Here is a 16,819-nt window from a genome sequence, read left to right on the forward strand (position 1 = left end):
CTAGTCCAGTACCTTGACCTCTGAGTTACCGCTGCCCTCCAAACCGTCCAACAATCGATCCAACAAACCCACCACCCATCCAATCAAAACACATTTAACCAACCACACTTGGACTGTGGGAGGAAACCGGAGCACCCGGAGGAAACCCAGACATGGGGAGAACATGCAAAACTCAAAGACTGTCCATCCAACCAACCAACAACTGATCCAACAAACCCACCATCCATCCAATCAAAACACATTTAACCAACCAACCAACCAACCACGCTTGCACTGTGTGAGGAAACCCACACAGAACACGGGGAGAACATGCAAAACTCCACACAGAAAGGACCTGGGCCGCTCCACCTGGGAATCGAACCCAGGACCTTCTTGCTGTGAAGTGACGGTGCCACCGTGCCGGGCCCGTTCCTGATTACTACACGTGGAGCCGTGGACCGCTTCTTTTCACCAGACCTTCTTACCGAGCTCGATGCACACATGATACCGTCCAGGGTGAACGCGCTGGTGCTGAGGTTAAGATTACTTCACTGGAGTGTGTCCACATACTTTTGACCATGTGGTGCATGTCAAATAAACGTGGACGTGTGTGGAATTCTATAATATTTCACCTTCCTCTATGCGTCCTCATTCCTGATTATGATGGAGTACAGCTGGTGACTTCTCTGTGCCCATATAATGATAATAATAGAGCTGGTTTGGCTGCCCACGGTTCGGAGCCGCTTGAACACTTGACTGGTGACACTGTGTACAGCTGAGCAAGCTTTACAGCCACAGCACGTTGAGACAAACGTGAAATGATGGAGGTTTATGAACATGTTGATGCCAGCGTGGTGAAGGTTAGAAAAGATGATGAAGCAGGACGACGTGGATGCAGAAACCCAGAACCTACCGACACTTCCTAACCATCCGACCCTCAGAACGACCTTCAGCGTCACACCGATGCCCTGCTGCCCGCGCTGGACGCACACAAAGCCAGAAGGTCCAGATGGCACCGTGGCAGTGCCACGCCCGCTCATTAGCATCTCTGCTACAGCTTCTCACCGAAGAACCCGCGGCACGTGAACGAAACGTGAGCAGAATATAACGGACCATCAAAAAACGTTGAAACATCTTAAAAAAGCCACCCAGAAGAGTTCAGGCTGAGGGATAATGTCCAACAAGCTCATGATCAGGTGTCCACTTACTTTTGGCAATTGTTCCACGTCTGTGTGAGTTTCTCCTGGTTACAGTGCCTCTAAAAGACATGCAGAAGGTGGATTTGCAGCTCTAAACGAGGCCTGAGGACCCAAACGTTGGTGGAGGAACAGGAAGAACCCAGCGTGAAGCCAGCAGGGGTCACCAGAGAACCTACTGTATGCACAGGTACGGTTCTGGCTCACTGATGAGCGGCTCTGTGAGATGAAGAGCTGCTGCTCGGTGAAAAGAAGCGGCGGCGCCCGCACACATCCAGATTCCTCATGTGGAGAGGAACTGGAAGAGACACCGAGAGCGCGGGTGCTAGTGCACGGGTCACGTAAAGGTGGAGCGAGCCAGAGAGGAATCACAGTAAAAAAAAGGAAAGTAAATGATGTTTTGGGGTTGATTTGAGGAGAACCTGCTCAGTATCCACGGTGATACGAGTCCATAAAGATTAAAAACCAGCCTGCAAACAAAGATCAAAGGTTTTACAGGTTATTTAAAAGGATGAAAGGACGAAGCGTAAATGTTATTAAGGTTTTAATTTATTTCTGTATAAAAATTAAACCAGTCGCATTAAAATCAGCACCATTAAAATGAAGAGTACCAGTTTAGGTACCAGTTCAGGAACCAGTTCAGGAACCAGTTTATGTGCACTGACAGAGGTACAGTACAGGATTATATGAGCGTATAAACGCATTATAGCGCTGAAGCACCGTCTACATTTAAATAATCATCACAAAACACACGCGTCCTAATACTTATGGAGCACCGACCACGCCCGGAACTTCCTGAGAACCCAGGAGGAACCGGGGGGCACACACACACACACACGCACACACACACCCATACACACACAGTTACACACACACACGCACACACACACTCACTCACACACACACACACCCATACACAGAGTTACACACACACTCACTCACACACACACACACCCACACCCGCACACGCACACACACACCCATACACACACAGTTACACACACACTCACTCACACACACCCATACACACAGTTACACACACACTCACTCACACACACACACACAGTTACACACACACTCACTCACACACACACACACACCCATACACAGTTACACACACACTCACTCACACACACACACACCCATACACACAGTTACACACACACTCACTCACACACACACACACACACACACACACACACACACACAGTTACACACACACTCACACACCCATACACACACAGTTACACACACACTCACTCACACACACCCATACACACAGTTACACACACACTCACTCACACACACACACACAGTTACACACACACTCACTCACACACACACACACACCCATACACAGTTACACACACACTCACTCACACACACACACACCCATACACACAGTTACACACACACTCACTCACACACACACACACACACACACACAGTTACACACACACTCACTCACACACACACACACACACACACCCATACACAGTTACACACACACTCACTCACACACACACACACCCATACACACAGTTACACTCACACACACACACCCATACACACAGTTACACACACACTCACTCACACACACACCCACACGCACACAGTTACACACACACTCACTCACACACACACACACACACACTCACTCACACACACACACACACAGTTACACACACAGTTACACACACACTCACTCACACACACACACACACTCACTCACACACACACACACCCATACACACAGTTACACACACACTCACTCACACACACACACACCCATACACACAGTTACACACACACTCACTCACACACACACCCACACACACACAGTTACACACACACTCACACACACACACACACACACACACACACACACACACACACACACAGTTACACACACACTCACTCACTCACACACACACACACCCATACACACAGTTACACACACACTCACTCACACACACACACCCACACACACACTCACACACACACACACCCATACACACAGTTACACACACACTCACTCACACACACACACACCCACACACACACAGTTACACACACACACTCACACACACACACACCCACACACACACACACACAGTTACACACACACTCACTCACACACCCACACCCATACACACACAGTTACACACACACACACACACACACACAGGTGTAATAAATGAATGTTGTGCAACATGAAGGTTTTACACCAGTAACTGCAGGAACTTGCACCCCTCTGTGTCTGGAGGAAAAAGTTTGTGCACCCCTGGATCTCTGCGCTTTGATCTTCATCCACGTGAGGAGGACGTGAAGAACCTGCAAAAGATCTGCTAAGGATCAAACCTGCTGATGAGGTGAACGTGACAGTCAGAGTTCCCATGCGTCTCCTGTCCACCTTTAAAAGCACCTATGATGTGTACGGAGGAATCGGAGCTGGACCTCAGAGCTGGACCCCGGAGCGACGGAGGAAAAACGACCACACAGTAAAAAACTGGACAGGACTAGATTAGGAGAGACGATGATGTTTTGGGGTTGATTTGCCTCCTAAACCCAGGAGAACCTGCTCAGTATCCACGTCTGTGTTCCGTCAGATCAACCCCAAAACATCATTGTACGCGCCCCTGTCCAGATACTTTAGGAACGTGATGGAGCCGGAAAATTTAAAACCAAACGGATTCTCCTTCTGTCCCTAGATTTTTGAAACTAGGATTGCGCAACCAGGAAAATGGATCATGTGACCTCTTAAAGGGACTTCCCCAACCTCTTTAGGAATACTTAAATTGGAAACAACTTGGACCATGGTTATGAGAGAGATTAGGATGTGGAAGTGTCACTATTGGGATTTCTGGCCAACCAGCGGCTTTACGAAGCGAAGTCTAAATCTGCACCAATCACCCGCCGTCACACCGATCACATGATCACACACGACAATATAAACAGAGTCCAGTACAAAAGTAATACAAATAAAATAATAAAAGCTCGGGGAGATAAAGGAGCCTCCCGGGGTCCGGCCACGCCCGGGGTCCGGCCACGCCCGGGGTCCGGCCACGCCCGGGGTCCGGCCACGCCCGGGGTCCGGCCACGCCCGGGGTCCGGCCACGCCCGCCTCACGCCGTCTCCCGCCGCGCGGCGCTGGCGTAAAAGTCCTTGCAGGTCTGGCAGCAGCGTTGGTACCAGCGCATGTCCTGGCACAGCTTCTTCTCCCGGATCACCCGGCAGTAAACCGTCCACTGATCCCCCAGGCACGTGTGGGTCAGCGCCGCTGTGGGACACAACCAGAACGCCATCAGAACACGGGGGGTGGGGGCCACGCCCGCCGCCAAAAATATGTGGACACCGATTTATTAACAAAGCTCTGGGGGGGGGGGGGCAACCACCAATGGTTTAGAGCAACCGGGAACCAGGGACCTGGATCATGTGGCCTCTTTAAGGGACTTCCCCAAACTCATTACAGAGAGGAACATGATAATGAGCGAGATTAGGATGTGGAAGTGTCACTACTGGGATTTTGGCCAACTGCCGCACATAAAGTCGTCTCCGGCGTCTCCGCCGACCTCAACTGCACTGAACAAATTTGGCATGAATTGGAATTCTCATAATAAGCATCTGTGAGAGGTTCCAACAGTCACAGTTAAACATCCTAAGCCACCTCAGAAGAGCAAGCTGATGATCAGGTGTCCACATACTTTCGGTCACATGGTGTATTCGGAGCTTCTCTCTGGTTACAGCGTCTCTTACAGACATGCAGAAGGTGGATTTGCAGCTCTAAACAACCTCCAAGTCATCTTCAGTAACTGCCTTATCCAGGTCAGGATCGCTGTGAGTGTGGAGCCACCCAGACTCACAAAGATCAGGACTCAATTCCATCCCTTGTTTACACCTACAGGTCATTTCGATCCGCCAATCCACCCTCTGCACGCCTCCAGGGACAGAGAGCAGAACCCCGAGGTCGCGCCACACACCCGCCCCCCCCGCTGAGCCGAGTCCCTTACCCAGTCTGGGCGAGGTGATGGTGTTGACGTTGATTCTCTGGTTGCACGCCCCCTGCTGGCACTGCCTGTACGTTGGAGGCTTCAGACCCGCCGGACACTCGTTACCATGGCGACCGGTCACCCTGTGCATGCACTGGACCACCCGGGACTGCAGGCCACGCCCACACGACGACGAGCACTGCAATCGGACAGGCTAACGTTAGCTCTGAGAACGTAAACACTAGCGTAGTTGTGAACGTTAATACACCGATCGATCGATCAGGTGACACGCGGGTAGATCTGAAGCTACATGAGTAGATTTGTTGATGCTATAACAGTCCCGCACTTCTTGTGTGTGTGTATATGAGTGTGTATGTGTGTGTGTATAAATGAGTGTGTGTGTGTGTGTGTATAAATGAGTGTGTGTACCTTGGACCAGTCACCAGTCTTCCACTCGTAGCATTTAGAAAAGTCCTCACACACTTCCTGGTGGGCGGGCTGAGAGGCGGAGTCACACAAACCCTGGGGATTGGTGCACGTCACTGTCCGTCTCCTGAGGCCCCGCCCACAATCTGACGAGCACTACAGAGAGGAGGAGAGCGTGAGAGAGACGCTAACAAACCACCACGGCGTTAGCATTAGCGTCTGTATCAGACGGAGGGGCGTGTCCGGACCTGACTCCACCCGCTGGTGTTCCACACGGTGAGGCAGTGGCGTCCCTCACACCGCTGCACGCCGGCGGGTTTGGCGCCGAGACAGTACAGGTCCCGCGTGGAGAGAGACGAGCCGTTCTGGAGCTGATAAACACAGGTGACCCGCCGCCGCTGGAGACCCTCACCACACGTCACCGAGCACCCGCCCCACTCAGCCGCCACCCACCTGAGGTACACACACACGTCACATGATCCAGCACATCACATGATCCATCACACATCACATGATCCATCACACATCACATAAATAAATAGGTGAACAGGTAAACTGGTGAACAGGTAAATAGGTGAACAGGTAAATTAGTGAACAGGTAAATTAGTGAACAGGTAAATTAGTGAACAGGTAAATAGGTGAACAGGTAAATTAGTGAACAGGTAAATAGGTGAACAGGTAAATTAGTGAACAGGTAAATTAGTGAACAGGTAAATAGGTGAACAGGTAAATAGGTGAACAGGTAAATTAGTGAACAGGTGAAAACAGGGTCCTTACAGTGTGGAAGAACCCGCCCACTTTTTAGTCCCGTCTTTTCCCACCAACAGACTAGTGGTGTCTGCTGCACCGTCTGCGCTACCAGTCGGCCGGTAGCAGAGCTGAGATTTGAACCCCCCCGCTTCAGATTTTCCCGGTTCTGAACATGAAGCTGTGTGGATGTGACCTGCTGTGGAACCCTCATGATCTGCAGGTTCAGGTTCAGACTCACCTGTACTGGCAGGGATGGGCGTTACAGGGGCGGACCTGCGGCGCCGGCCGGTTCTCCGGTTGGCAGTAGCTCTCGTTGACCGGCGTCATGCTCTTGTTTAGCATCTTCATGCAGGAAACCAGGGTGCGTCTCTCTCCTACAGACGTGGAGGAGGACAAAAGATCTGAGGTTATTCTGGGGCTGGAACGTTCCCACGGGGCTCCAGGTGAAGCTCAGAGGAACGAGGAACATCTAACGGGTCATGAAGGACGAGATTAAAGCCCAGAGTTCCTCCCGCTGTTCCCCCCGCTGTTCCTCCCGCTGTTCCTCTGACCTTCAACGTTCTGAGCAGGTTTATTTTGGAAGGTTGGGTGTTATGGGTCGGTACCTCCTCCGCAGTGCACGCTGCAGCCCCCCCAGCTGCTGTGGGTCCACAGGTACACGTGCTCGGGTTCTCTAGGCGTCTCGGTGCTGCCCCCCTCAGACCGGTTCAGGGACACCGTGTACTCGTAATGGATCCCGTACGTCTGGTCGTGGAACAGGAGAACCTGCAAAAGAGAAACACACTGATGTGGGCTGGAACAGGAGGGGGGGGGTTTGTAGGGGGGTTAAACTGCTGTAGGTTCAATCAGCCAAAAGTATTCGGACGCCTGACTGACACAGCGTTTACTTCTCAGACATCAAGCAAGCATTTGATGTTAAAAGCATCCACAAATACCATAGGGAGAACCCCAGGGGTGTAGTCTGAGCCCTGATATATTTACCATAAGGTGCAGAGGAGTGTTAGTAGGTCCCTTGGCGGACATCTTTTCCCACAATCCCCTGCGAACGTAGCGGACGGTGGTGCCGGCGAGCTGGAACTCCCCCGGCAGCTCGATCTTCCAGTCGCTGTTTATGGATCTCCTGCTCGAGTCTTTCAGAGCTTAAACGGTGGGACAGAAATCCGGGGGTTAGCGGCGGGGTTAACCTGAGAGGTTTACGCTACTGACGGAACACCCCCCCACCCCCCCCTTTCCCAGAGCTAGCGAAGGTGACCAGACGCCCGGTCCTACAGCTGAATGAACACTGGGACGAGAACCACAGAGCATTAAGACCCTGAGCTGAGGTTCAATCAGGCTGACACGCCAACCTTCACATGCTAAACCAGGGCGTGGTCAGGGTTTGATCTCGGTACGCCCGGTTTCCATCCAGTGCTCTGCCGATCCTGGCCGAGGAGGACCAGAGACTAGCGGGCGCTCCCTCAGACGGGTCATCACGCTCTTCTATATAACGTCCTGCAGGAATCCTACACAGATACCCTGATCAGACTGTAGAGGTCGCTGTGGCAGCAGCAATAAGCTGATCCCACATCCCAGCTTCCATTCAGACGCTCGGCTGTGCCCGTCACCCGTTATGGGCTGGCATTACGGACCGCTGTGCCACCCCAACATGAAAAACAGTGAGTGCAGTGTTACAGCGACCAGCACTAGCACTGATCTCCACCGCGTCCCCTCAGGGAGCCTGATGGTGTCACAAAGAGACGAGAAGCTTTACGATCCCTCCATGGACGAGCCTAGCAGTGACCTCCTGCACCTCCCGCCCCAACATCAGCCTCGTCTCATCTGACAGGGGTCAGATCCCTCCGTGGGTCTGAGGGAAGAGCCGAGTCGCTCTCGCCCGATACTAAGACGAGCTCTTACCCAGGAAGCTGTTGGACGGTCGGTCCTCCACCACCTTTATCCTCCGAGCTCCGGCAGGTATCACCACCGCCTCGATGTAACCTGAACATAAACACAACAAGGACAGACGAGACGACGCGAGGATTAGAAAACGTTCAGAAATACCTGATGAGATATAAGATGAGATACAAGATAGAACATGAGATATAAGATAATATATACGTTAAAACATGAGATATAAGATGAGATATAAGATAATATATAAGATGAGATATAAGATAATATATAAGATAGAACATGAGATATAAGATGAGATATAAGATAATATATAAGATGAGATATAAGATAATATATAAGATGAGATATAAGATAATATATACGTTAAAACATGAGATATAAGATGAGATATAAGATAATATATAAGATGAGATATAAGATAATATATACGTTAAAACATGAGATATAAGATGAGATATAAGATAATATATAAGATGAGATATAAGATAATATATACGTTAAAACATGAGATATAAGATGAGATATAAGATAATATATAAGATGAGATATAAGATAATATATAAGATGAGATATAAGATAATATATAAGATAGAACATGAGATATATGATATGTACGTTAAAACATGAGATATAAGACATAAGATTACATATATGATGAGATATAAAATGTGAGATGATATATTAGATTAGAGATATGAGGTGTAAGATGAGAAGGCAATATAAAACTTGCTTGACTGTGGACAGTGACACCCATGTTCCTACAGATTGTACATCAGAATGTACAGCCACAGTGGAACAGGAAAGGACCTTCCCCAAACCGTTGCAACAACAAAGTCAGAAGCACATTGATTTGATATGAGTTTATACTCCTGTTAGTAACGGATTGAAACGAGTGTCCACATACTTTTGACCATGGAGCACAGATTCAAAACCGCTCACACCCGGATCACCAGCACCGAACAGTTCCCAGTAAACCCAGTCCACCAGTTCAGTTAGTGATTCCACCCAGTAAAACCGGAACACACACACACACACACACTGAGGTCAGAACACACACACACACACACGCGTGTCCATGCACATGCATCTTACATGAGGAACACGTGGGCGGAGCTCTGGGACTCGACCTCACACACGTCGAGACCTTCCTACAACCGTTAGGTGGGACTGGAGAACAAAGAACCGAACACCATCAGAACATCATCACACACACACACACACACACACACACACACACACACCACCATCCTGAAACACACACACACACACTCACCATCCTGAAACACACACACACACACACACACACACACACTCACCATCCTGAAACACACACACACACACACTCACCATCCTGAAACACACACACACACACACACACACTCACCATCCTGAAACACACACACACACACACACACACACTCACCATCCTGAAACACACACACACACACACACACACTCACCATCCTGAAACACACACACACACACACACACACACACACACTCACCATCCTGAAACACACACACACACTCACCATCCTGAAACACACACACACACACACACACACTCACCATCCTGAAACACACACACACACACACACACACACACACACACTCACCATCCTGAAACACACACACACACACACACACACTCACCATCCTGAAACACACACACACACACACACACACACACACACACACACCACCATCCTGAAACACACACACACACACACACTCACCATCCTGAAACACACACACACACACACACCACCATCCTGAAACACACACACACCACCATCCTGAAACACACACACACACACACTCACCATCCTGAAACACACACACACACACACACACACCATCCTGAAACACACACACACACACACACACACTCACCATCCTGAAACACACACACACACACACACACACACCACCATCCTGAAACACACACACACACACACACACACACCACCATCCTGAAACACACACACACACACACACTCACCATCCTGAAACACACACACACACACACCACCATCCTGAAACACACACACACACCCTGCACGGTCCACGACTGACTGACAGGACACGGAACCCCTGAGGCTGTGCTCGGTGGAGGTGAGGATGTGTTTACTCCAGAATTCCGCCTTATATCAAACAGTTCGTCTCACTGGAGGAGCTTTGGAAAGGTCAGCAAACTGGGTCAAAGTTCAATCAGGTAAACTGCTGTAGGTTGAGTTGTGTGTGTGTGTGTGTGTGTGTGTGTGTACGGTGATCGATGGTGTAAGTGACCCCCTCACCTCGGCCGCGGCTCTGGTTGAAGTCTCCGCGGACGATCCTGCAGGATTTACCGTCGCCGCTACACACACCACAGCGGTCCTCTTTAGCCCAGGAACCGATAACGCCGTCACACCCGATTCCCTAAAACACACACATTACATCATCACATTACATCATCACACAAGCAGGTCAAAGGTCATTACTACACACAACATTCCACACTGAGGAGATCATCAGTGTTCTGTGTGTGTGTGGTAGTGTGTATGTATAGATGTGTGTGTGTGTGTGTGTGTGTAAAACACATGTTAATAATTTAAGTGTGTGTATGTGTATGTATGAGTGTGTGAGACATGGTAATAGGTTCTGTGTGTGTAAAAATGTGTGTATATGTTTGGGGGTGGTGTGTGGATGTGTGTGTGTGGATGTGTGTGTGTGTTTGTGTAAGACACATGTTAATAAGTTCAGTGTGTGTAGAAATGTGTGTATGTGTGTGTGTGTGATGAGTACAGATACTATGTGTGTATATATGTGTGTGGTAGTGTGTGTGTATATGTGTGTATATGTGTGTGTGGTAGTGTGTGTGACATGATAATAGGGTGTGTGTGTGTGATGAGTACTGATACTATGTGTGTGTATATGTGTGTATGTGGTAGTGTGTGTGTTTATATGTGTATATATGTATGTGTGTGTGCGTTTGTGTGTGTGTGAGAGTGCTTGTGTGTGTGTGTATGACATGATGATAATAGGTTCAGTGTGTGTAAATATATATATGTGTGTGTGTGTGTGTGACATGATAATAGGATCCGTGTGTGTGTTGGTGCTCTCAGTGTGTGGAGCTCCTGCAGTGAGATCCTCTGTGTGTGTGTGTGTGTGTGTAGCAGAATCATGTGATCATACCTGCATCTGTGAGCACGTGGAACAGTGGTCGCTTCACCAAGGTCAGAACGAAAACCCAAACGGCCACAGTTTAGTACTTTATTACTGCCTTTTTTATCCCAGTTTAGTCATATCCAATTCCCCGATGGTCTTCCCTCTACTGCTGCAGGCCCCGACCCTGACCAACACACACTCACACACACATGAGCAGTACCGACCGCTGCTTTGTTACTGTCCACAGTCGAGTGAGCTTCACATCAGCATGAGTGTACAGGCTCCCGTGAACCTTCTGGAGGAGAGAAGTTGTGGTGCACGTGTACCCCTCCGCCCCTCTCACCCTCACCTGACACCTGCCGTGGACACACAGGTCGCTCTCGTAGGGTCCGCAGGGCGTCCCGTCCAACACCCGCTCGGCCATCAGCACCGGCGCATCTCTGCCCGCCAGAGTACAGATCAGAGCACACGGCTTCTCTGAGGAGAGACCGACACACACACACACACACACACACACACACACACACACACCAGGCTGTAAACAAACCGTCCACACTTTTACTGTCATCATTTAGATATGCTCAGTTCCCCCGTGCACTCTGGTGTGTGTGTGTGTGTGTGTGTGTGTGTGTGTCTCACCGTCGTTGACCACGGCGGTCCACACCTGGTTCTTCTTCTTGCCCGTCTGTCTCTCGTGAGACTGGCACTGCTGGTCGCGGAATGTGGGCGAGCCCTTGGCGCAGGGCGGAGCCTCACACACTCTGTGCTCCACGCTGCCCCACACACAGTGTTTTCCTCCAGGTCCTGGTCTGCAGCACACACACCCGCACACCACATTCACTCAAACTCAGGTGTGTGTGTACATGAGTGTGTATGTACATGTGTGTATGAGTGTGTGCACATGTGTGTGTGTGTGTACATGAGTATGAGAGTGTACGTGTGTGTATGTGAGTGTGTGTGTGTATATATGTGTATGTGTCTTAGTGTGTGTGTATATGTGCATGTACATGTATGTATGTATGTGTGTGTGTATATGAGTATGTGTGTCTGTCTGTATGTTAGTGTGTGTGTGTGTAAGTCTTTGTGTGTCTATGAGTGTGTATGTGTATGTACAGTGGGGTCAAAAAGTATTTAGTCAGCCACTGATTGTGCAGGTTCTCCTACTTAGAAAGATGAGAGAGGTCTGTAATTTTCATCATAGCTACACTTCAACTATGAGAGACAAAATGAGAAAAAAAAATCCAGGAAATCACATTGTAGGATTTTTAAAGAATTTATTTGTAAATGATGGTGGAAAATAAGTATTTGGTCAATAACAAAAGTTCAACTTAATACTTTGTAACATAACCTTTGTTGGCAATGACAGAGGTGAAACGTTTCCTGTAAGTCTTCACCAGGTTTGCACACACTGTAGCTGGTATTTTGGCCCATTCCTCCATGCAGATCTCCTCTAGAGCAGTGATGTTTTGGGGCTGTCGCTGGGCAACACGGACTCCACAAATTTTCTATGGGGTTGAGGTCTGGAGACTGGCTAGGCCACTCCAGGACCTTGAAATGCTTTTTACGGAGCCACTCCTTCGTTGCCCGAGCGGTGTGTTTGGGATCATTGTCATGCTGGAAGACCCAGCCACGTTCCATCTTCAATGCTCTCACTGATGGAAGGAGGTTTTGGCTTAAAATCTCACGATACACGACCCCGTTCATTCTTCCCTTAACACGGATCAGTCGTCCTGTCCCCTTTGCAGAAAAACAGCCCCAAAGCATGATGTTTCCACCCCCATGCTTCACAGTAGGTATGGTGTTCTTGGGTTCTTCTTCTTCCTCCAAACACGACGAGTTGAGTTTTTACCAAAAAGTTCCATTTTGGTTTCATCTGACCACATGATATTCTCCCAATCCTCTTCTGGATCATCCATATGCTCTCTGGCAAACTTCAGACGGGCCTGGACATGTACTGGCTTAAGCAGGGGGACACGCCTGGCACTGCAGGATTTGAGTCCCTCTCGGCGTAGTGTGTATACTGATGGTAGCCTTTGTTACTTTGGTCCCAGCTCTCTGCAGGTCATTCATCAGGTCCCTCCGTGTAGTTCTGGGATTTCTGCTCACCGTTCTCATGATCATTTTGACCCCACGGAATGAGATCTTGACCCCAAGGGAGATTATCAATGGTCTTGTATGTCTTCCATTTTCTTATAATTGCTCCCACAGTTGATTTATTCACACCAACCTGCTTGCCTATTGTAGATTCACTCTTCCCAGCCTGGTGCAGGTCTACAATTTTCTTCCTGGTGTCCTTCGACAGCTCTTTGGTCTTGGCCATGGTTGAGTTTGGAGTCTGACTGTTTGAGGCTGTGGACAGGTGTCTTTTATACAGATAACGAGGTCAAACAGGTGCCTATAATACAGGTAACGAGTGGAGGACAGAAGAGCTTCTTAAAGAAGAAGTTACAGGTCTGTGAGAGCCAGAAATCTTGCTTGTTTGTTATTGACCAAATACTTATTTTCCACCATAATTTACAAATAAATTCTTTAAAAATCCTACAATGTGATTTCCTGGATTTTTTTTTTCTCATTTTGTCTCTCATAGTTGAAGTGTAGCTATGATGAAAATTACAGACCTCTCTCATCTTTCTAAGTAGGAGAACCTGCACAATCAGTGGCTGACTAAATACTTTTTGACCCCACTGTATGTGTGTGTATCTATGTGTGTGTATATGTATATGAGTGTGTGTGTGTGTGTATATGAGTGTGTATGTGTATACATGACTGTGTGTATATATATATATATGAGTATGTATATACTGTACATGAGTGTGTGTGTATATGTGAGTGTGTATGTGTGTACATGAGTGTGTGTGTATACATGTGGGTGTGTAGATGTGTGTGTATATATGAGTGTGTGTGTGTATAGATGTGTGTGTATACATGAGTGTGTGTATATGGATGAGTGTGTATATATATATATATGAGTGTGTGTGTGTATAGATGTGTGTGTATACATGAGTGTGTGTATATGGATGAGTGTGTATATATATATATATATATATATGAGTGTGTGTGTGTATAGATGTGTGTGTATACATGAGTGTGTGTATATGGATGAGTGTGTATATATATATATATGAGTGTGTGTGTGTATAGATGTGTGTGTATACATGAGTGTGTGTATATGGATGAGTGTGTATATATATATATATATATATGAGTGTGTGTGTGTGTGTGTTAGACGTACGGTGGATTATCACACTTCCTCTGTCTGAATCGCGCTCCTGTTCCGCAGCTCCTGCTGCAAGCGCTCCACTGACTCCAGGAGCTCCAGTCACCGTCCACATGCTGAGGGATCGGGGTCTTACTCACACACTCACCGGCCCTGCACCACTGACACACACACGCACACACACACACAGTATCAAAAACATCTGAAGTGCAAAATTCGCAGGGGCGTCCACATACTTTTGGTGGTTCAGGCTGGTTACCTTGTCAGCGCCACATTCGGTGCCATCCAGCGGCGGGTCGAGTTTGGTCTTGCAGGACGCGTCTCCCTCCACCAGGCACCACAAACCGGCGCACATCAGGTGCTAAAATCACACAAACACTGGTGTTATACGGAGATCCGTACCGCGCACGGATACCCCCCCCCCCCCCCCCCCCCCCCGGTCTCCCCCCCCCCCCCCCCCCCCCCCCCCCCCCCCACCCCCCCCCCCCCCCCCCCCCCCCCCCCCCCCCCCCCCCCCCCCCCCCCCCCCCCCCCCGGTCTCTGTGCAGCGCCATCGATCAGCCAGCAGAGGGCGTAACTGCAGCAGATATGAGGAATCCCCTCCGGCGGACTTACCACCTCCTCATAACTGCAGCAGTGACGCCCTCTGCTGGCTGATCGATGGCGCTGTACAGAGACAGATCCAGAATTACACACGCTGAGACGTACCAATTTCGGTCCTTTAATCGCAGGTTTGAAGCACAACCTGAGGAACGCGGGTTCGAGCTGAGAAACCGCCCAGTAAATCTCACTGTTAGATGGAGGACAGTAAACTCCGGGCGAGTTCTCGTTCTCACCTCCATGTCGGTGCAGAAGGTGGCGTTGGTGCCGAACAGGATCTGGCACTGCTCGTCGGCGCTGTAGTGCATGCCAGGCAGTTTAGCGGGCAGACGAACCTTGTAACGACTCCGAGGATCCGTGTGGAGCAGACAAGAGCTGGACTTCAACCTGAGGAACATATGACAGGTATTAATGAACAAAAAATAATAATAATAATAAAATTTAATAATAATGAAGTAATAATAATAATAATATTAATAATAATAACGTAATAATAACAATAATATTAATAATAATAATAGTAGTAATAATAATAATAATATTAATAATAATAAAGTAATAAAAATAATAACAATAATAATAGTAATAATAATATTAATAAAGTTATAAAAATAATAATATTAATAAAGCAATAAAAATAAAAATTATGCTAATAATAATATTAATAATAAAATAATAATAATGATAAAATTAATAGTAATAATATTAATAATAATAATAATAATAATAATTATAAAATTAATAGTAATAATATTAATAATAATAATAATAATAATGATAATAATAATAGTAATAATATTAATAATAATAATAAAGCTCATTAATAAAAGAATTTTTCAGTAATGCCCCATTTTAACCCCTGTGGAACGTTCCTGTCCCTGATTTCCTTCACCTCCCAAAACCAGGTGTAAAAGTTCCACAGGTTGTGTGTGTTAGGTGTTGTTGGTTGCCAGATCCCTAATTATCCTGCACTACAAAGTTTCTTTAGGCACTAGGGGCAGCATTGAGTCACTTTCACACTAAATATCAGTGCCCGTGATGCCAACTGGCTTTAATGTGAAGGACGTAATGACACGGCGGGCGGTGATGATTTCTCACCTGAGGAACGTTTCCAGGTCGTCCTGACTGCAGCTCGACCAGGAGAGGTCACTGGGGTTACGACCTTTCACCCACTCGCCTGACATGATGTGGGAGTGGTCCTTACACGCGGCGTGGTCGTCGTCATGGCTCATACCCATACTGTACACACACACACACACACATATACACACACATATACACACACATATACACACACATATACACACACACACACACACACACACACACACACACATACATACAGAAACACAAACACACACACATATACACACACACACACAGACAAAAAACACACAGATATACACACACACACACATATACACACACACAAAACACACACACACACAAATTACTAAATCCTTGTGTTTAAGCCACGCCCATTACATAACAAAACAATCCTATAAAAGATAAATGCTTCCAACTGTGCAGTAACAGTTTGGGGAAGGTCCCTTCCTGTTCCAGCATGCTCTCAGCATGTGCACAAAGCAAGTCCATATAAAAAGGCTCCTTCTACTCAGTGG

The 16,819-nt window shown here is 47.9% G+C and overlaps 1 protein-coding gene across 1 annotated transcript in view; it reads right to left on the reverse strand.

Annotated features, from left to right (window-relative positions):
• Positions 1 to 4,265: 4,265 nt before the first annotated feature.
• The window catches only part of adamts17 (ADAM metallopeptidase with thrombospondin type 1 motif, 17), a 38,212-nt gene continuing 25,658 nt past the window's right edge, over positions 4,266 to 16,819 (reverse strand). Inside the window, exons 9-23 of the mRNA XM_063012517.1 lie at positions 16,296 to 16,436; positions 15,434 to 15,584; positions 14,857 to 14,958; positions 14,613 to 14,758; positions 12,020 to 12,189; positions 11,730 to 11,857; positions 10,531 to 10,651; positions 8,237 to 8,317; positions 7,322 to 7,479; positions 6,946 to 7,105; positions 6,579 to 6,714; positions 5,839 to 6,043; positions 5,594 to 5,746; positions 5,186 to 5,363; positions 4,266 to 4,455 (exon numbers count right to left, since the gene is read on the reverse strand). Coding sequence (XP_062868587.1) covers positions 4,301 to 4,455; positions 5,186 to 5,363; positions 5,594 to 5,746; positions 5,839 to 6,043; positions 6,579 to 6,714; positions 6,946 to 7,105; positions 7,322 to 7,479; positions 8,237 to 8,317; positions 10,531 to 10,651; positions 11,730 to 11,857; positions 12,020 to 12,189; positions 14,613 to 14,758; positions 14,857 to 14,958; positions 15,434 to 15,584; positions 16,296 to 16,436 — 2,185 coding nt within the window. The 3' untranslated portion in view covers positions 4,266 to 4,300. The remainder of the gene's footprint in view (positions 4,456 to 5,185; positions 5,364 to 5,593; positions 5,747 to 5,838; positions 6,044 to 6,578; positions 6,715 to 6,945; positions 7,106 to 7,321; positions 7,480 to 8,236; positions 8,318 to 10,530; positions 10,652 to 11,729; positions 11,858 to 12,019; positions 12,190 to 14,612; positions 14,759 to 14,856; positions 14,959 to 15,433; positions 15,585 to 16,295; positions 16,437 to 16,819) is intronic.

The sequence above is a fragment of the Trichomycterus rosablanca genome, chromosome 17, assembly GCF_030014385.1.
Source record: "Trichomycterus rosablanca isolate fTriRos1 chromosome 17, fTriRos1.hap1, whole genome shotgun sequence".
In the NCBI taxonomy this organism is placed as follows: Eukaryota; Metazoa; Chordata; class Actinopteri; order Siluriformes; family Trichomycteridae; genus Trichomycterus; species Trichomycterus rosablanca.